This window comes from Diadema antillarum, unplaced genomic scaffold, assembly GCF_040938485.1.
Source record: "Diadema antillarum isolate AM-2024a unplaced genomic scaffold, OU_Dant_1.0 seq00001765_RagTag, whole genome shotgun sequence".
NCBI lineage: Eukaryota > Metazoa > Echinodermata > Echinoidea > Diadematoida > Diadematidae > Diadema > Diadema antillarum.
The window spans coordinates 479,865-503,060 of NW_027272446.1; the positions used below are offsets into that span (position 1 = coordinate 479,865).

Consider the following 23,196-nt stretch of genomic DNA (forward strand, 5'->3'; position numbering starts at 1 on the left):
AATCATAAATACGTATTAAGCCTACCCTCGCGCGCGCGTGTGCACTGTTTGAAGTGTGTTCAAGTGTGTGCATTAGCCTGTGTCTGAACAGGTAATCGTGTAATGATCGTGATTGTCTATCTGTCGTGTTGGCGAGGAGAGGTGTTGCGTGGGAGTCCCTTTCATGTGCGTTCATCGTGCGCGGTAAGCTGCTTTTCGTGTAACGCGACTTGAACGCGGGCACCAGGCACGCGACAGTGACTTATGAATACTGCAGCTAGATGTCATCTTTTAACGACTGTGGGCTTAGACTATTCAGAACCTTTCATGACTCACCTCTAGCTCGACTACTGAGTATTATTCTGTTTTTGTTTTTGTTTTTTGTTTTCAATCCGCTCGGAGAAAGAACTTGTGTGACACGATCAGAGCCAGGTAGGCATCATAACTAAATTTTCTCAACTTGACATGGAAGATCCCTTGACACTGATCTTTTCAAGTAAAGACAAATCTTTGAACGGCTTAGCATCGGATTTCATTTCTTGAAGTTAAAATGAGGATACGGTGGCGGTATATGTTCTGGGGCTGGGTGTTTCTCTCGTGCACAACTCTAATCACGATTTTCACAGTGCTGAGGGAGGTTGACTTAGTCTCTGGAGTCGAGACTCTCCATCAATCTTTCAGACAAACTTTGCAAAACACTGATATTTTGAAAGGAATTAATTTGATCGGAGGTCAAGAAGGCTGGTTTTCTGATCATGAGAATGCAAGTGGATATGACCAGTGGATACTCTCCAATCGGAGGCAAAAACATCACTGGGAGGCCAAACCGCTGAACAGAGAGAAAACCAGGTAGGTCATAATAATAGGTTGGCGGTCGGCCATTATCAACTGAGTTTAATTTGCTGTATTGTGTCATCCAAGTTCTAAATGTAAACAAGTATGCAATGCCATACACACGTGTATTACGGGATTTCATATGGTTAGAACAACATCATGTTGTGGATTCCCCCACTCTCCACACATCTTTATATGCACTGTAAGCTACATTTTCATGCCTGCATGGTATTTCCACTAGTGAAAAGTATAGGGCCTGTTTAATGAGTCGTACTATCCCCCCTTTTCACTCCTCCCTCATCATGAAAAAGTATTGCCACTGTATATTGTCCTCTATACTAAGGCATAGACAGTACATGATTATGCAGCCATGGCAAATATGGTGGGGGGGGGGGGGGGGGAGGGGACACCATCTGTCATTTTATGTAGGGAACCTACAATTATTGTTTATAATATGTGTATATACAGTTTATTATGTAAGATCAAAAACAAAACTGGAACAAAGATTAATATTATGTTTATATGTTCATATTATATGTTTATATATATATATATATATATATATATATATATATATAATGTATAATGTGTGTGTGTGTGTGTGTGTGTGTATGTGTATCTGTGAGGTATAGTTTGGTGTAGTCTGAGTTTGATGTTTTCTCAAAGTGTTTATAAATTTGTAATGAGCATCCACCTTCTGAAAGCCTACATGTAAATACATACAGTTCTAAGTTTCTTTTTTTTTCTATATACCACAAAAATGTACCAAGTACATTGTATTCAACATTTTACAATCTTTGTATTAAATCGTGTATAGATATTTTGTGCATAAATGATTCTCAATTTTGGAGAGCTCATTCTTAAAACAGAAATGTAAGTACAAGTGCTTATTGTATATATATATATATAAATATATATATGTATAGGTGTGTGTGTATATATATATATATATATATATATATATATAGTTTATGTCACACATACTTTGCCTCATTTAAAATACTTGAATTGCCTTTGGCCAGCACCTCCCTGCTTTGGCATACAATTCTCTCTTAGTTGTGTCCACTTTCAACTGTGATTTTTTCCTTATCATTGTTTTCTTAATTTTCATTTACTCTGGGTATTACAATTTAATTCTTGTTTGATATCAGTCACAGAAAGGTCTGCAGGCCAATGCTTATTTCTCAACTCTCTTAGATGTCTAAGTGACCCTGCATTTGTGCATTGATTAATTGATTGATTTATCTATCTATTTTTGTTGTCCATAGTTGTGTTGTGTTGGTATTTTTTTTTTTAAACAGAGGGCCTTATTTTGATATTGTTTTTATACCCTCATCCACACACAGTGTGTATGGGGTTACATGTAAAGGAATCACTCTGAGGTTGGATGGACTGGTGATCGGTTGGCTGGGTGGTTGGGTTGTTGGTCTATTGCAAAATCTTGTGGATTAAACTAGTCCCTTATTTATTGAGCAATTGACCTAAAATTTGGCACGTATTACTGCTAGACTATGCAATTGTGCAAGACACCCTATTTGTGTGTGGTAAAAAAATTGGATTGACTGAACTCCCTCAGTTTTTGAGCATTTGATGTGAATTTTTGCACATATTGCAACTGTATTTGTATGTAAATTTGCAAAGTTCAACTTTTGTCATTATCATCGAACAATGTGTTGCCATGGTAACAACATTTTTTTGAATGAGAAATCATATGAATTACCAGTGGAGTTAGCTAACTCCCTTAGTTTTTTAAGCATTTCACTTGAAATTTGGCACATGTGACCACAATAGTACAAATTTGTATGTACATATTTGTAGGTGTGCAAACTTCATATAATTTTCATCATCTATCAATGCATTGCCATAACAGCATTTTTTTGAATGAAAATCATACATTGACTTGCCCATCATGATGATAACGATCTTAATATACAATTTGTGTGATTGATGTCATATGATGTTTAAAACGAGGAACAAACTATCTGTATCTAAAATTATAATGATGTTGAGTATAATATAATGATTTTTTAATACAAATTATAATTATGATGACAGTCATTTACCAAGTTTGATTAACATTGCTGACATCATTATCATCAGTGGTTACATCTATTATCATCATTTTATTCATTGAAATAGTGGGAATACAGTGCACTCCCGTTATAACGAAATGCTCGGGACCGGCAGTTTTCTTTCGTTATAACGAAATTTCGTTATAACCGAACAAATACAATATATAACGAAAACAAGGAAACTACGTACATATCATATTCTGTTTGCTGAATACTCATCATACACCGGAAAGCTATGTGAAATGTGATGGGATAACTGTATCACAATAATAAACGCAAGTTCCCCTCAGAAACTGTGCGTGACACAAAGACACAGTGGTGTGAAGCGTTCACCCATGCAGAGATGCTATAAATGCTTGTTCCGCTAGGTATTTTCGAAAGCAATTCGCATTTCGTTATAACGGAGCACATTTCTTTTGTTTGTCTTTGTCTGTAGCGCTCGGAAAAGACTTCGTTATAACGGAAATTTCGCTATAACCGTGTTCGTTATAAGCGAATTTTTTACCATAGACTTTAATGGTGATAATTTTGGGACCAGAAGATTTACTTCGTTATAACGAAATTTCGTTATAACCGTGTTCGTTATAACGGGAGTGCACTGTACATAATATGTTGATGATAATGCCTGCCCCAAATTTGCAGATTGACATTAATATCTTTCCCAGTCAGTAAAGAGTGAATATGATGTGGCTAAAGCTTGTAGAAAAGCTATTGTTTTGCTGCTGCTAACAGGGTTCTTTCTGTATTTATCAGCAGACACATGCCAGCCTGGCAGCGCTTCTTTGATGACATCACCCAAGATCAGATGTACAGCAGAAATGCAAGATACATGCCTGCACTGCTCAAGGAGCTTGTCAAAACAGAGATCAAATCTGTTGCTCTCTATCATGGTGGAAGTCAGCTGAAATTGCAAGTTAGACTCGCCGATGGAAATTATGCCATGCTGAAACCAATGAGGTTACCCAATAAACATTTCAAAATCTTTTAATTATAGTCACCTGAATGGCTTTGATCTGTGCCTTAAACCTCCTTGCTCATACAAATATACTGACTTAGAGATTACTTACTTCCTTTGATCACAACTTGGGGACACTTTTGTGACTGTAGTGACATACATTGTATGGAGGTATTTTTAACTGATGACTGATGTCCTTTTAGAAATCATCCGAAATTACACTGATGCAGTGGAGGATCCAGATGGGGGTGCACCGGGCGTGTGCCCCCTCTTAATTTTTTCGTTAACACAAAAGAAATAAAAAGAAAAAAATGAGAGGAAACCCAGGAGTAGCAACAAAAATATTCTTTGCGCCCCCCCTTTTCAAAATTCCTGGATCCGCCCCTGCTGATGTTGTGTAAATAAAGATGATACTTTTACAAAGATTCTGCTCAAGTGCTTTCTTTGTGCAGGAGATGTGAATTTAGTGTCAGTGAAATGAAAGCTTTAAAGCTGATTTTATAAAAGTAATTTCTTATGAAGTTAGTGGTAAATTTGTGTCTTCTGACCCAATTTCACTCTTTGCCCTTTATTGAGATGGTTTCAGCCTTGCAGACAAATGTACTGCCAGAGCATGCCACAATGGGTCATTGACAGCTTTTTTTTTCAACTTTGAAAGAGGTTTGCATTAATGACAAATGGGACATAAATGGAATGGATCAAAATGAATTTGTCTACACTGTAGCATCAATTGATGTGAGAGTGGAGTACTTCGTAGAACCACGCAGTTCACACTCCTTTGAATCAAGATACCGTAGTCAAAAAGGCCTACACACAGGGACATATCCTGTTGGATAGCATTTGACCCATTTTCAAACTCATTGCATTATTCCTGTTCAGGAATCCGAGGAAGTTTGTGTATGGTTACAATGAAGATCAGCCATTCTGGTTGGACATTGAAAGACATAATGCAGAAGTTGCTGCATTTCACCTAGACAGGTAAATAGAATAAAATCTAGTCTTCTTGCATGACAGATTGTTAACTGTTTGTTCTTAAGTATACTCTAAACATTGTATATCACATGACCCATAACCATTAAAGTCTTATTAATTGCTCTAACATTGCATAGATTATCTAGTTTTATTTTTTATTCATTCTTAATTCTTCAGATTCCAGACTTGTCTATGTCACAAAATTTATTCCACTTTATTTGCAAAATTTGGGAGCAGGAAGCTTATGAACGTAGAAAATTGATGTTGGAGCTTAATTAACTTAATGCAGTAAAGCAGAGAGGGAATCCTGCAAGTTATCACAGAAGATAAATTTGAATTGCCACATTGACATGCTTTAAATATCAAACCTGAAGTTCTTTAAAAGGGAATTCCATGATCTTGATGTTATGTTGCTTTGCATGAAAACAGAAAAATCAGGAAAGTAGATCAGTGAATTTTTTTTGGAAAAAAAAAGCATATACACACATGCACGCACACACACAAATGAACTTTTTAAAGATTGGGAGCAAAACAAATTGACAACTCTGTGTGACATAGATGTTCAGCAGCTCTCCATTCCTTTTATTTAAAAAAAAGTATCAAATTTTCATTTTCTCAAAGAAGATTTCTTTCTTCTTCAGATCTGTTCATGGCATAATGAGAGTAGGGTGATTGCATGTTCTCCTCAGTAGCTAAGTTCTGCCTTTACTAAAATTTTAGACAAAAATGAAAATAAGTGAAATTTAGTGTGTCAGACACATGGAAAGCTGCTCAACACCTATGCCACACAGAGTTGCCCATTTGTCACATTTTCTAAAGTTTATCAGTTCATAACTTTTTTGTGTGTCTAATTTTTCCCCTGAATGTTCACTTATCTGCTTCTCTGATCTTTCTCTTCTCATACAAAGCAACATAATGTCAGAATGGACTTTCTCTTTTAATAACTTTAAGTGTCTCATTTACAAGTCATCAAATATTTTTGTATTGGTAAAAACAAAGGATGCAAAACAAAGAATGGTCAGTGGTGTGGTCAATTTTCTTTCTTGTTAAGTTACAATCATGAAAATATTTGTATGTATACCTGTGTTAGATTTGTCTAAGGTTTAATTGTGTAATTGTTTGTGTGTCTGTTTGTCTGTGTGTCTGTGATGCTTCTTGACTTGTGCTATCATTCTTTTCATGCCTGAAGTCAAACTGGAGAGTGGGGGGCAAGTGTCCAAACTTCATCTTATTCTTTGTTTGTTTGAATACTTGCAACCTTCGTAGTGATGGTTGATTGTTATTGAGGTGAGGATATCAAAGGTTGAAGTAGTTTGATTGGGTGAAGTGTCAGAGCAGGATGTCGGGAAAAGGCTATCAATATAGCTGATCATGAACGTATATACCTGTTGATATATTCATTTATAATTTCAGCTTATACTGTGCACTCTAAATCTAAGTCTCCATTACAAGATGAGGGGTAAAAAAGTTCAAAGGTCAATAAACTCCTGTCATGAGTTCCAAAGATCAGCAGTCAATATTTCATATCACCCTTTATCAGCAGTCAATATTTCATATCACCCTTGCTATACCTCACCTTGCAAATAAGGAACATTACCTATTGTGGTACCATTTCTAATGAAGAAAGCATGCCATGCAAGAATGTTTGAATCGATTGGTGAAAGATAAGTATTTTGTCAGTTCACCCACTGCCAAATTTTGTCCCCTTCTCTTCTGATGAGGCACAGTCCACCTGACTTGTGCTTGTAAACCTCAAACTATATACAAATTATTCAATTGCTCAAAGTAAAAGAATTCAGTGACTAGCTCTGATTTAAGAAAAAACACCAAACAAACTAAAACCAGGAATGACTCAAAGAAGATTGTAGTATATGAGTAGGGCCTTGTACTTTGTATGTTCAGATAATTTAAAATTGCATTCAGTGAAATGTTATGAATTGCCATGCACATTTAGTAACATATCAGATTTCAACCTGTTTTTATGTTATCCTCAGGATTCTCAATTTCCGGCGATCTCCACCATGTGCAGGCCGTGTTATCAACATGTCGCGTGACATAATGGAGAAGACGATTGACAAAGAGCTCCTCAATACCTTTTTCACAAATGGTGATAATTGAATTGATAACTTGTGTAAATTTTGCATAACCACCTTCCTGTATATTCTAATTATAGTATCATTTGAGGAGACTTTAAATTTCAGGCATGTATATCACTCTCTCATCTGGAACTAATTGTTTTGAACATTATCAGACTCTTGCTTTTGGCAGGTAAGTTCCAAAATAATGTCTGTAAACAGAAGCATGAAATATTTTTGTGTTCTGTCTTTAAACATTTAAATGTGATATATTCATTGAGAAGATGTTGATGGGATCACTATGAAACCCTAACTGTAGAAAATGATACAGTGTCTACTGTAAAAGTGGATCTTTTCGCGTGACTAATTTTTTTTTTTTGCACTCGGTGGGGTAAGAAGAGTTTCGCATGTTTTTAATTCCGTGGAATCAAGACATCAACTACTTGAACATATGGCAAGCAAAAATATTCACATGCTTTTATTTTCGCACTAGTTTTGGGTGGCACGAAATGCGCAAAAATTTCAACACCACAAAAATTTTCACTTTTACAGTACAGTTATGACACTTTCTTTCACTTCTAGTACTTTTATGTAATTTGCTGGCCAGTCATATCAAAGATCAGCAAAACCACAGTTCCTAGGCCAATGAAATATTAAAATTTGACTTATGCTTGGCTGATTGGCCAGAATTGCAGGATTCTAAACTTTGATTATGACCTCTGACCTTCACATCAGTGCAACAAACTGACTGCTGAGCTGGTCTTACCTTTTTTTTCTTTTTCTTTTTCTTTTTATTACATATATCCTTGTCGAAGCCTTGCTTAGACTTCAGTTCCACTTCTCAGTTGAGTTGACATAATAACTTTAATACAACAATGCTGTCAGAATCAGCTAAAGAATGGCAGAATAACACAAAGATCGAACATGCATTATAGAGAAGTTATCAAATTCATATGTTTAAGATATTATGTATGATTTTCTTGATAAATTCTGTATGTCTTATTCCATGGATTCCTATTCACAGAAACCATAGCCATAACACAAACATTTCCTTGGCATGTGTTTTGAAAGCAAAAACAGATCGACAGAAGTCTTTGTATACCCATTGGTAGCAATTCTTGTAGCAAGTGGATTCTATTGTAATGGCATGCAGTATTGTAAATGTTTTTTTTTTTCAGGTTCCCAAAATTGATTTGTGGAATTTGTTTTTTAATGTGCATACAGGTATCAACCGTTGTTTCACTGGAAAATGTGCTCCATGGTTTTGTAACAAAGATCACCCTGTTTGTGGTAAAGGGGAGATGCTGGAGGTGTCTATGTGTCAGTTTCTGCCAAACTACAAAAGTGATGAGGACCCTGTTATGGACAAGCCATACCCGTGGAGCCATGGGGTCAGGGAAGCAGCTGTGTAAGTACATGTACATTGATAGTGTTTTGTTTCTTCCAGCCGGGCCAAAGGCATTTGTTTTTTGTTTTGTTTTTTGGTCTATCTGTCAAAGGGTCCGTCTGGTCCATGCCGCCGTCCTTCCAGCAGGCTCTCATCTTGTCGAGATTTAAAGTGCTCAATTGGATTTTCTTGGAAGCAGGCCAAGGTATGCTACATGAGGTCAAGTGCACTTATTTTGGGCAAATATCCCTCAAGGTCAAAGGGCAAAGGTCACTGATCTTATATTCAAAATGGCATGTTTTAAATGAAAATTTATGGAATGTTCGCTGGTAATTATTTGGAAGGTTGTTAACAAAAGGGCGTTTATCCCATGACCTTACAGCGTGAAAGGTCGAGGTAAATGGTATACCTGTACCTAGATTAAAATGTCATTCTGGAGCCACAACTCCATTTGTCTATACCACTTTGTTTGAAATCATTTGCTTGAAATGTCAGGGGGTCAACTTCAAGGTCAAAGTTCACCAAAATTTTAGTTATAATGCATTTTCTGATCATATGTGACCTTGCTCCACAAAACCAACAAAAAGTCGCCAGACATGGATTTTTAGTTAAGAGCAGATTCTGAACAAGCAGACTCTAAGCTTTGAAATGATGTATAACTCAATACAAATGGACTCTCCTAACCTATCTAAATGTTGGAAAGAAAGGACACACTCTGGAAAGTGAGAACTGAGAAAACAGGCTGTGAAGTACAGGGGGTATTCAAGCGCTTAATCTTTACCAAGCTATGCTAGCTGTGGGATGAATGGAACAAAAAACAGGATGTTGACCACTGAGGCAACAACAATGAAGGGACTATCAGATTAAGCTGAAATTAAGCACGCTTCATTAACACATTCTGTAGATGATTAATGCTAACTTTCAATGCAGTAGCTTCATTCTTTAATCAGTTATTAGAGTTGAAAGTGAAGGATTGGTATGGACAGGGTTTTTAAGAAATGAGAAGAGGGTTCTATGAGAAACACAGTGTATTCACACTATTCCACCAAAAAAGGTTTGAGAATTACTGCTGAAAATACAAGTTCCTGTTTGTTTTATGGCCCCAAACTTTGATATGATACTGAAAAAGACTTGTTCTTTCAGAAAATATGAAAAACTCAAGATTGGTCAGGTTAACCCATTTCACCTATTTTCAGTCCTCATACAAAATCACTGTGTGCAACTTTTTGTTTGTTTTGTGATGCACGGTTACATATTGTGTTTTCATATGGTATTTGCTCCCATGTAGTTTGTGTTTTTATGCAGTTTATGTTTTCATGTATTTTGTGTTCTCATGTAATTCATGATGTTATCATGCAATTAATGTTCTCATGTCATTTGTGTTCTCATTTAGTTTTAAGTAATTCGTGTTTTCATGTAGTTTGTGTTTTCAGGTAGTTGATGTTTTATTGTAGTTCATGTTCTCATGTAGTTGATATTATATTTCCCCAGTTTTTTGTTTTCATGTATTTTATATTCTCATATGCACTTTTGTGTTTTTCATGCAGGTTTTGTTCCCACTGTGTAGTTTGTGGTTTTTTTTTGTGTGTCTTGTGTTCTCATGTATTTTTTTAAAATTTCATATAGTTTTTGTGGTCATGTACGTGTAGTTCACATTCTCATGTGGTTTGTGTTCTCATTTATTTTGTGTTTCCATGTAGTCTGTACTGATTAAGTTATTGATGGTGGGATTGCAGATTCAAGCCTTTGTGTCATGACATGTATTTTATAAAGGGATTCAAGTACCTGTAGGTTTAAATCAGAATCACAGAATTTGCACACCACAAAGGGCAAATGAGGACATCCTCAGAACAGTAAGTGTGAATTTGATAGGCATGCAGAACTGTTTCAAGTGTGTGCTGCATGCTGTGCATGAGGTCTATGGGACATTGTCTGCCTATCAGAATGAAAAAATACATTCCTTTTGTCAATGTAAAAGAAGTTAAAATATGAAAAAAAAAAACCAGACACTGTAATGTTTTGTATAGTTTTGGGCAACAACCAGATTTAAACATGTAATATGCACATTTATCAAACATACACAACATTGATTGGCAGTGCACAGCATTTTCATTGTGAATCTGTAACTGCATTGTTCCTTAAAAAAAACACATTTAAAACATTTATGGCTCATTAGACAAATAAATAAGACGAGAATAATATTTGCATGTTTTGCTGTTGTTTTTGTACCATAGTATGAGAGGATTCCTAGCAAACTTGTTCAGGATAAGTAGGCCTATTCAAATGCATAATTGTCTTCATGTCACAAAATGCATACATTCAAGATTTTCCAACTATTCTTGGTTACCGTCACCTTAACACTTAGAATTGCATAATTTTGTCTTCATAAATAGTTGTCCTTATTCAGACACATGTTCATTCATCACATTTCATTTTTGACCATGCATCACAAAACCAACAAAAACTGCTATAAATGGAATTTTGGTTAAGGGCAGATTCTGAATTCATTCATTCATTCATTCATTCATTCTTTATTGGTCTATGTCAGACATAGAAATTTGGCTTCCACTGGCATTACATTACAACAAAATGATCGTAACAGTTCACATAGTTTACATCACAATTACATGATTACGTCTATGATAAGCACAATGAAAACAAACAACACCCTACAAATCTATTACACAATACATATACAATATATCAATTCTTTATAACCCTATACATTGTATAAATCAAACTACTTCAACCCTTCTCAACCCCCAATTTTAAATTTACAAAATAATAACATAATACTACAAACAAAACTTATATCAGAAAATTCAAAATAACACACACACTCACACACACACACACACACCTAAATAACTAACATAAGTCTCAGCATGACAACCAGTAATATCAAACATAACATAGCTAAATAAACCCTCTAATATTCCCTATTATAAAGTTAAATAAATACATCAAATCCCTTCAAACATATATATAATACTATTTCAACATTTATACTTACAATATATACCCAAAACCCTTTGCTCCATAACCCACACCAAGGAAGGAGATAGAGAGAGAGAGAGAGAGAGAGAGCGAGAGAGAGAGAGATACAGATAGACAGAGAGAGAGAGGAGGAGAGAGGAATGTGAAATTTGTCCCTGGCCCATAATCCTGTTCCCTGGAGCATGTATATGCAGATGAAACAAGGAATTTAAAAAAGAAAAAAAAAATCTATGAGCTACAAACAAAAACTACCAACATCATACCGGTAAACATTTTAATCAGAGCAATATTGTCAGACACTGCCAAATATACAGAATATGAACAGCAGCTATACAACTGTTTCAAAATATGAGTTACGAACAAAACCAACATAAGCACCTACCAATAAACATTTCATCAAAACACTATTATTAATAATCAATAATATCCCTCTCCTTAAAACGCTATATAAGCACTGTATGATATCAAACACTGCCAAATATAAAAAGAATGAACCGCAGCTATAATCAACCTGTTTCAAAATGTGAGTTACAAACAAGCCTGGTTACAAACAAAACTACCAACATACCGGTGAACATTTCAATCAGGACAATAATGTCGGGCACTGTCAAATATACAAAAATGAACGGCAGCTGAATGAATCTATCCACAGCCAGATCTCATAGCAATAAACTTTACACTTCAAGCCCAACTACAAAATTCCCAAATAACAGAATATTTTATAACACAACTGACCCAAAATTACATCCATCAAAAATCAATGTGATCATTTAAAGATCATTCGAATAATTATTTCCATTGACAAACAGTACCTTCAATCAACACAACCTTATCCACTCATAAAAACATAAAGCCATTCAGTGACCTCACATAAATACTACCCTGATATCAACTTCACACTCAAATATTCCCAAACCCATCAAAATATTATCGTCTAACTGATGCATTGAACATATGTATTGAGTTTGGGATAAAAGATTGCCTAAAACGTGCTCGACGAGTTTGAAGTGGACACAACCTTATTCCAGAACGGTTGAACACAAAACAGCCATTGGGTGGATGTGAGGTGTCTGTCATTATTTTCTTCAGTTTGAATGTAGAGACTTTAAGCTTTAAAATGACATATAACTTAATTCAAATGAACTTTCCTGACCAATCTTATTATTTGAAAGAAAGAAGACACTCTGAAAAAATATCATAGAGTAGAGAGGCTCTGAAGTAGTCTATTCAAGCACTTAATCTTAACAAGCAATGCTGGCTGTGCAATGAATGGGACAAAAAACAGGTTATAAAATGCCATGGCAACAACAGTGAAGGGATTATGAGATTAAGCCAAAATGAAGCATGCTCTATTAACACATTCTATGTATTACCAATGCCAACTTTCAAAGTGGTAGCACCATCTTTACAAAAGTTATTAGAGTTGAAAGTAAAAAAGGTGTAAAGGATTAAAAAGAAATGAAAAGGAACCTCTAAGACATACCAAATCATGGCATTATTTAAAAAGATGTTGTGTGAAAACTGCTAAAAACACAATTGTTCATTTGTGTTATGATCCCAAAATTTAGAAGAATGTAGAAGAATTTCTCTCACAGAAAATATGAACAACTTTAGATTGACTAGCTTGACCATTTTCACCTGTTTTGAGTCCTCATGTAAAATCAGAGAGTGTGACTTTTTGTTGGTTTTGTGATGCACAGGGTCACATTCAGGCTCCCCCACACAGTTGCCCTCACATGCATAGCCCCACTTATTGCATTTAAAATGACTGTTGTTATGTCTTACATCTTATGTAATTCGATCTGCTATCTCTCAGTGTATTTTACTTCATATTTTTCTCTATCATTATGGAATTATATTCCTGGAGGAATTCTCACATTATCATGCCAGAGCCAGACAGACTGGAATATAAAGTGGGCATAAATCACTTGGGTCATTTTTGACATTTCATGAGGAAAAAACTTGAGAAAATATGCTGGCAGTGCCAATGCATTACCCAGTCCTAACTCAGATCCCACATGGTAGGCTTGATAAGAGGTGAATGTGTTTCTAGACTCCCCACTTTACAAGTAAAGTTATGTATTTCTTCTACTCATACAGAGTTGTGTTCAAATGCATTGAATGATATAGGTATAGGTCCTAAATGATGAGTTTGGGGGAATGTTACAGTGTGGTTACTGACATGACATTCTTCTCACTTGTATCAAGATCACATCACAAAACAATTCGGTGAATCTTCTATGAGAAGAATTTTGAGGTAGAATGATTTTCATGACATTTAAATTCTTATCTGTGCATAATATCACCAAAATAATATGTAGAATGTTGGAGAATGTAAATCTTAATTACAATAAATGTTCTATGGTTGAAGTAAATGATATTTCCTTATTATGTTTTCTGATAACTAACTGGATTTTAACTGGCCATTAGTGAATATCACATTGGAAAATCTCCACTTATCATTACACAGTCACTTCCAAAGTGGTTTTGATTGTGTCCATGTAAAAAATTTAGGAGTGTATCCTGAACGAACTCATAACATAATTGACTATTCTTCAATTCTAGATCATGATTTTCTGTATTTTTTGGGACTTTTATGCAGATGGATGGAACAAAACATCTGTGAGGACTTACTGCATGTAAGTGTATGAATACATATTCTAACAGCTGACAGGATTTGTGTGAAATCTGGGAAATAGAGTGAGCTTCTTCCATAATTATTTTCCTCTGAATGTAAGGGGCTATGCATGTTCTGTTATACAAGTATGTACCTACAAATATGTGAGTGAACAATGGTTGTTTAAAAATCATTTGTCAAATGAATCAATTTGAAAATCTGTCTTCTTGTGCTATGCTCAGTGATTTTGAAATATGTTTCATACCCCCCAAAAGCCAGCATTTCAGGGAACAGTGAAAATGGCCAGCTTGGACATGGAGTTTGTTTTTTCCTGATTTTTTTTTTCAGTGTTACTGTATGGGGGGTACATAGGAATAGGTTGATTGCAAACATTATAAGTAGATATGTTTCAGATACATATTTGTGTGAACATATAAACACAAATGTCAAGGGTACATTAAAAAAAATTGACCTTCAATAGCAAATGGAAGGAGCTATCTATGAAAATTAGGTCAATTGTGTGCTCAATGGGGAAATAATGGCAAGATGGAAATGGATGAGCAAATTTGTTTGTTGCAGATACTAGCCCTCTATCTTTCGAGCATAAAATGTTATATAAAGTGTCATGACAACAGTAGTTATCAGTGCAATTGAATTTAGCTTTTTTCTCTTCGATACAACATCATAGCAAATTGAAAGAACAATGCAACTCTTTTACAAACTAAGTTTCTTAAACAAAGTGGCAATTTCTGCCAACATTTTGCCCCAAACTAAGGTGTTAGGATGGGGATAGGTGTGACTCTCCAGGGGCGGATCCAGGAATTCCGTAAAGAGGGGGCGCGTTTACAAAATTAAAGGGGGGCGCTCGCACCCCTCCCCCATTTTTTCTTTTTATTTCTTTTGTTTTGAACAACAAAAAATAAAGGGGGGGGGGGCGTGCGCCGGTTGCGGTCCTCCCTGGATCCGCCACTGCTCTCTGTGTATGTCTGACATATCAGAATGACATGAGCATAGCTGTAGGAATAAGATTTGCATGCATCTTGTTTTGGGCTGCAAGATGGTGGGTCCTTACATGCACTATCATCTTTTCACACTTCAGCAATAACTTTTACTTTTAAACTTATCTCCTTTCTTTGACATTATGCAAGAATCCTGCAAATGCAGAGGGCCGATTTTTCCTGGATTTGATTGAACAATCAATTTTTGACTTTCTGATCAGTGAGTATTGGTATTTCTACTGCAATCAATGCACACTGTGCAATAAAACCACACATTGGTCGATCAATACTTTACAATGAGGACATTGGATAGGCTGTTGTGCACAGTTAGTTTTCACTGGGAACAAGCTTTTGATTGCTGTTCTTGCACAAAACTTGTAGTAGATAATCCCAGTTTACCAATTATATGTTTTGAAATATTGCTTTGATGTTTACTATATCTGTTTGTGTAGATGTTCAAATTTGACCATTTCAAGTCATTATTATGAAAATTATCAGGCTCTTGCTGAAATTTTGTCATCAAACCTTGAAATCGTGGAAATGATTACATGAGACAAAGAAAAACAATGTGATGCTCTCTATACAAAACAAATATATAGCTGAACTTATCTCTTCAGCAATGCTAGACACCAGTCTGACAGCTGAGATGTAATAATTCTACATAATACTCTAAATTACCAAGGGTGCATGAACACCAGCTGGAATGACAAACTTCAAATTGTATGTGTTAGTGTCTGACGCGTGGGTATGACTTGAAAGAAAGCTCACTTTGTAATTCATGTGGGTTTGTGTCAAGAATTGAAGTGATGGGCAGTCTGATGTGTTAGAATCTAAAGGCTTGATGAACAATGGGTACATCCATTCTATAGCCATCTCTCTTCAGTTTATACAGCCAGTGATATCTGTAAGCTTGTGAAAACCGTTCTAGTATTTACGGAAGAAATTTGAAATATGTTTTTGCTGGCTTGTACTTGTAATTTAATAGCCATCAAAGGGGTTTGTTGGTCACGTAGAATGGTCGTGTGTATGATATGGCTATGATGTTTTCATTCTACACCTCATTTGAAGTGTATTAAATGATCTCGATGCATTTTATTTCACCTTAAATTCAGAAAGTGAAAACAGTTTTAATGACTTTGTTCAGTAAAGATTTATATTCATCAACACTTCTATGTAACAAGCACTTTTTCTGGTCATCTTTTGTACAAAGGAAAAGAGGATTAACATACAAGCAATGACTCATTATTGTAATAATTTATAAAACAATTGAATGCAAACAGAAGGAAACTGACCAGAAATGAATATGATTTATTAGTGGAAAAATGAGCAAAGAAACTGGGATTCCATCAGGATGGAATCCCATTTTCTTTGCTCATTTTTTTCACTAATAAATTTATCATATAATTAGTTTTTATGGGCTTTCATAGCTAATGTACTCTGTAATTTGATTATTACATAATGCTATGATATAAGGGTGGTAATTTTATAAATGAATCATTATTATGATAAAAAGAATGATGATGACCACAATCCTATAATTAATCATGATCGTCATTGTAGTTGTAATAATTGTCATCAATGATTTTTATTACACTTGCTGCCATTCTGATGGATTTAACTTCTGTGGAATAATGCTACTCTTTTTTTAAAGCAGATCAGCTATTTCATTTGATCTATTGGGCAACTTTGCCATTTCACATAAGGGATGCATACAATAGAAATCCCTTGAAGATTTGGATATGTGTAATGACATTGCAATATGGTTAATACAACTTAAGCATGTATTTGAAGTGAAATAGGGCTTAAATGTATTTTATCCTTTAGTTCAAACCCTAATCAGAAATGCAATGTTGATTACATGTTTCAGGGAACTATGACAGACATCACTTTCACATGTTGAGACAGTTTGGCACCAAGGGCTTTGTGGTTGTGCTTGACAACGGGAAGGGGTTTGGCAACCCATACACAGACGACCCTTCCCTGCTCGCCCCTCTTGCACAGTGCTGTATGTAAGTAACACTTCCGGGAGGGTTTGACATTAGTCTCTGCTTGCAGACCCAAAATACAGTCTACGTCACGTCATACAATTTAATCGTACTTCCTATGACTAAGATATTGTCCACCACATTTACCATGTTTGTAATATGTCTAATGCATTTCATATAATTATGTAATATTATCAGTGAGAAATAGTATAAGCTGTCAGTGAAAGGATGAAACAAATACGTCACACTTACACATCTATCTGCATATTTCAAATGTTGGAAGTGGGCAATTAGCTTTTGATAGCACTGCTAGTGCATGAGAGGAGAAAAAATGAGGCTTATGATTCATGCTAGTTTTCCTTTTGAGTGTGATGGCACAGAAAACTGAATCGTTGCATTTCTTTCCTCCTCGGGTCTCCACAGTTTGTTTCTCTGATGTTGAAATGACAGACCACGTCGTTTTATCACCAATAAAACAGGATTATTCACCCCATTATGTGTTTTTGTCACTATCTATCTCTGTCATTCCACTCTAAGAAGGCTTGAAATAATGAGTTCAGAAAGCTTAATTAGTTGAGAAACAAGCCTCGTGACTACAGAAATATGTGCTTGAATGTCTGTTGATCTATTCGAATTGATAATAAAGGTTTTTGATATAGCCACATAATACACAAAACTTGATCCAAAGTCAGATCAGGAATTTTGAAATGGAAGACCAGAACAAGGCTTGATCATCATGACTTGCTACCAATACAAGAATAATGGTGGAGATAGGTGTGTGAATATGTGCACAAAGAATGGAGAGGGTTTCTGAGGTTTCTGACAAACTAACAGTAATCACACTTGTTTAAATGTAGACAGAGTAGGTTAAAGTAGAGACCAAATTCGACTCATTGATTCCCCTTATGACATTGTTTCTGTGGACTTGTGCAGCTTCAGCATACATTCTTCTTGATGTCCAGCATGATGGGGAGGGGTGAATTTGACTTTTATCCCCTTAGATCTTTGAACCATTATCAAAGCATACTTTTAGAAGACTAGTAAAGAATATCCTTCTTTGCAAATACGTTTAAACAATACTATCTGCATGGTTCTTGCCTGCTGTCTTACCCCCAGGTTCACAGGTTTATTTTGTCATACGTACACTACGTACATAATAGCAGCGAGTCTTTCTATGTTAGTTGTTACCAGAATTGTCAATCTTGTATACCTTTAAAGGACAAGTTCACCTTCATAGACATGTGGGTTAAGTGAATGCAGCAATATTAGTAGAACACATCAGTGAGAGTTTGAGGAAAATCGGACAATCCGTTCAAAAGTAATGAATTTTTAAAGTCTCTACTCAGTCACAGCTGGATGAGAAGACCACTACAGATTGTGATGTCACATGAGTACAATGATATAAAGAAAGAATAAAGAAAATTCAACATATTTCCATTTTTCTCGCATAACAAAAGAACACTCGACTTCTCTCTTTCAGAAGACAGGGGGAATAATATTGCCCTAAACATACGTCAGTAACAAGTCGAAGAAATGTGCACTTTATTCAAAAAGTAAAGTTTTGTGAAGTTCTCTTTTTATTTTCCTTATATTGTTGTACGCATGTGACATCACACACTGTAGTAGTCTTCTCATCCAGCAGGGACTGCACAGATACTTTAAAAATTCATAACTTTTTAACGGATTGTCCGATTTTCCCCAAACTTTCACTGACGTGTTCTTCTAATATTGTTGCCTTCACTCAATCCACATGTATATGAAGGTGGACTTGTCCTTTAACTACCATGATGTAGAGTATCCCTCTCCTTATCTTTCCTCTCACTTTTCTTTCTTTTTCTCTCTTTCTCTCATCTTCCTATCTATGTACAAATTGAACGCGCATAATACATTTTTTTAATGATGTTTATGTACATAAGTACGTTATCCATACTGGACGTCCCAGTCAAGCTTTTCATAGCTTATGACGGTCCAGACAAAATGTGTAATATGTTTCATGTACAAACTATGTGCATATTTGTGACTAATGTATGTATATGCATTTTGTGAATAAATCAAATCAAATCAAATCAAAATCAAATTATACGTGGGAGAATTAAAAAGGAGAGAAAACGATTGCTGTTAGTTTGTAAATATGATTGACTGCTGTAAAAAGGAACATCGATACAGAGAGAAGCAGACTGCTGATGGTGTGATTTACAGACACATCCTGGGTGTGGAGGGGGAAGTATTCATTTGGTTCATTGACAATCCTTTAATACTGCCTCAACAATAGACACTCCTGTGGGAAGTTCCCTTTGTTGTAAATTGAGACACTTTACTCAGTGATATGTCTGGCCCATTGACACACAGTGATTAACAGAAAGATGAAAATAAAGAGGAAAATAATACTCTTTTGTGCATTTTTTTAAGGCTTAGAAAGAAATACAGGTAGATGTGGTTTGTAAGATGCAAGGTGTATTTTTTTTTTCTTGAAGGGCTTCAAAATCTTGGATAAATGGAGTTATGTCTCGTGAACATACTTCATACAATAGTGTATACTGTTCACTTTTTCTTTAGATACAGTTTTACCAACATTAAATTTGAACCAAAAAGAACCGAAAATGTAGTGCCAAATTAACCTGAAGTTTTTAGATATATATGTGTATATTGCATATTCATAACTTAAGAAAATTGAAATTCTATGTGTTTTATACTCATCAGCAAAAGTTGAACTAACCTCCCTCTCTTTCTCTCTGAGTGAATGTTGCACGAAGTAAGATTTTACTTTCAGGGTATATACTGAGTGGAAGAAGATATCTGTTTATGTGGAGATGTCTCTATATATGGTACGTCTCTCTTGTTTTATGCACACAGAATCCGGCAGTCCACCTACAGGTACCTGGACAAGCTACACAGAAACAAGCGAGAGAGACTAAGTGATCACATGCGTATCGTGTTGAGCCAAGATTCTATCACTCCTGTGCTGACAGAGGCTCACCTAGAAGCCCTGGATAGGAGGTTGGCGATTGTCATAGAGACGGTTAGAGACTGCATCCAACTACATGGCTCCAGAAGGGTGTTGGTGGAGCATCTCCAGCTCCCTGTCAGTGAGAACACTGGGAGGACAGAAACATGACCATCACTCCACTCATCAGTGGTGGGAAATTAACTTGCTTGCCTTTCATATACTGTATAAGCTGTTATTTTCGTAAATTTCGCGAAACACAGTTTGATCACCAATTTAACAACACGTGAAAATGTCTTTATACGCTACAAAGTAGGATAATAGTGTATTTACGTCGGCGTCAGTTCGCAAAAACTACATCTCGCGAAAGTGTCTATGACCTCATTCGCGAAAATTTCTGTACGCGAAAATAACAGCTTATACAGCAATAGTGTATGACTCTTTTTAAGGAATGCAATATGCTGTTATGTACCATTATGTGCAATTCATTTATTCAGAAAGAGTATTTAGTACTTAATTTACTTATTTGGCTAGAATGCTAGGCATTGAAAGTTTATACACAATGTTAGAAAAGACTAAGCAGGGATTATATGAGATGATGGTCCTTTCATGCGGCAGATTACAGTAATAATTAAGAGCACCTAATGCTACAAGACAGAAAGAGAGATTGGAAGGAAGAGGAATAGAGACAAAGAGATCATAGTGAGGGGCAAGGAGGATGGGGGAGAGATAAAAGAGATAGAGAGAGGGAGAGAAAGAGAGAGAGAGAGAGAGAGAGAGATAGATGTAGAAGGGGTGGAAAGGTGCTACAGTTTAAAGGGCAATTACACACGATGTTCAAGTTTGTTCTTCTAAATAGGGTAAACACAATAGAAAGATATCAAAAATGGAAATGGAAAGCAAGACTTATAGGACTTCAAAAATTCTTGTTTTCATGAAAATGCTCAAAGTTGCAACCACGTCTATCTGCAACTTAAGCGACATGCTGATGTCATCACTTCAAAAAGACCTTGACAATCGTCTAAATTCAATTTCCTTTTTTTTTAATATGAAATCATATGGAAGGAACTTGAATCCTTTGCGTCAAATTACTTGTTTCTTATTCCAACAATTATGACTTCCATGGTGAAAAACTAGTGTTGCTCAATCATCCTCTAAAACCTGTACTTAGTAAGATAACTTGCTGGAGTTAAGAGTTGGTTACATTACTGTGTAAGCCAATAATAGTCATAGCCTATATCACTCTTTGGTGAATAGATGTAAACTTTTCATGGTTTTATTTCAAGTCCAATTGTGATAGAAACATTCATACTTTTGTGTTCACCATCAATCGTCTTGCACTGCTGCATGTTATGCAGCCTTTTTGAAATGGATGTGAGAAGTCTGCAAAGATCCTCAACTACAATGTATGCGGTGTATAAAATTGCTGGTAGAGGGGTATATGATATTATTTGTTGACAGAATAATTTAGAAAACTGATGTAAAAGTCCCGTCTGGACAGCATGGTAATTCAGTGTATAACAGTGCAGATAAAGTCCTAGTACTCAAACTGCCTTAACCCGTTGAGGACGAGTCCTGAGTATACTCAGGCTGGTGTCTATGTGAAATGTGTGTTGTAGCAAAATCAACCCATCCTCAACGGGCAAAAAATGCATTGACAGAGTGTTATATGTTTTCATGTTGAAGTATTGCTCTATAGGCAGGACATGTGACCTTGGAGATGGTAAATCAATAATCTTCAGTGCAGTAAAAATATTACCTAAAAGAAATAATAAAAAAAAATATATATCAATTTATAAAGCGCAAAACCTATAGACATATATTCTTCTGCGCTGCAAAAGCTTGTGCTTGATAATAATGAACATTTAAATGAAAAGATGTGTTTTAAGCCGTGATTTAAAGACTGCTACGGTTGGGGATTTCCAGATTTCATAATGGTAGATCATTCCAGAGTTTGGGAGTTGCACAGGCAAATGCTCTGTCTCCCAAGGAAAATCCATTTCCTTGAATATAGTGTTGAATATTGATACCAGTTTCACTTAAGTTATGAAATCATCTATATGTTTAATAGTAAGATTATCCAAATATTTCTTTGTGGGATGCAGTAATGGTAACAAAGAGAATGTCACTAACATTCAATACTTTGCCGATTGTTATGCCCTGACAATTCCCTATTTTTTCCTCATTACTTAAAAAATGATACAAATTCAGTCCGATCTCTGTTATCAGGATGTGTCAGAACCAGGGCCTGTCCAGATTAGTGGTTTGGCCAGATATGGGAGAAACAATGTTTAGTCCACATGTACATGTACATGTACATGTACATGTACATGTACATGTACATGTACATGTAGCAGCTGACCCAGTGGTATCAGATAAGTAGGTAGTGTAAACCACAACAGTGGTGTAATCTATGCTAATGCCTACTTAAAATTATACATGTCTGTTCATGTTTTTTTTTTTTTTTTTGAAATGAAAACATAAACATTTTTAAGTACTCTTTGTGAAATGGTTATGTTGGGAATATGATAGATGAATCGAGCAAGTTTTTTGAGGATTTTTACTTGTTCTTCTAATTGAGCTTGAAATCACTTTTTGTTTTCTTCACTGCATGAACATGTCCGGATAATAGAGAACATGGGATAAGAGATGGCTGGATAATGGAGGTTGGACTGTACAGTTATTTAATAGCACTGAAGTAAAATCTGTTTCATGCATGACTGTTGAACATCCACACTCACACACACACACACACACACACACACACACACACACACACACACACACACACACACACACAAAATCACATGGGTTTAACAAATACCAAAGCACAAGTCAACACAATGAAAAAAGTCTTTTTCTATTTTTTTCCTTAGGAAAGTGTTCAAGTCGACAGTGTCATGTAAACCAAGTCAACTTGGGCGCAAGTCAACATATTTTTGTCTTCTCCGTTTGTTGACTTACAGTTTACTATATAGGCCTAATGTTTTTTATCAAAAGGACACAAACTTCACAAATGAATTGCTTTGACCTCTGTACAATTCAGTCAACCTTGCTTCAGTTGACCTCACAAAGTCAAACAATTGCCTTAAAGTTGAAGAACTTTTCAAGTCCTCTTCTCTTTATATTCTATTGATTTTAAAATCCCTCACAAGTCATAATTTCTCTAAGTCAAAGCTATTTCTTCAGTCCAAATAGATTGGACTTTATAGGCAAGGTTGGTTGTACTTCTCTTTTGTTTGGGAAGGCTTACAGAGACAAAAATCCTTATGCATCAAATTGTAGTTCTTGTAATTTCCATGGAAACTACTGAGAAATCAGTAGGCCTATAAAACAAGTAAAATTAATATACATGTCTCAAATTCCAGTTTTAGTTGAATT

The 23,196-nt window shown here is 35.6% G+C and overlaps 1 protein-coding gene across 1 annotated transcript; it reads left to right on the top strand.

The window, feature by feature from the left end:
* The first annotated feature begins 529 nt into the window (after window positions 1-529).
* LOC139712155 (extracellular serine/threonine protein kinase FAM20C-like) lies at window positions 530-19,986 on the top strand. Its single transcript, XM_071623991.1, has 9 exons — window positions 530-828; window positions 3,642-3,842; window positions 4,720-4,818; window positions 6,807-6,919; window positions 8,112-8,295; window positions 13,874-13,910; window positions 15,037-15,106; window positions 16,754-16,895; window positions 19,725-19,986. The coding sequence occupies exons 1-9, from the start codon at window positions 530-532 to the stop codon at window positions 19,984-19,986; spliced, it is 1,407 nt and encodes a 468-aa protein (XP_071480092.1).
* The last annotated feature ends 3,210 nt before the right edge of the window (window positions 19,987-23,196 follow it).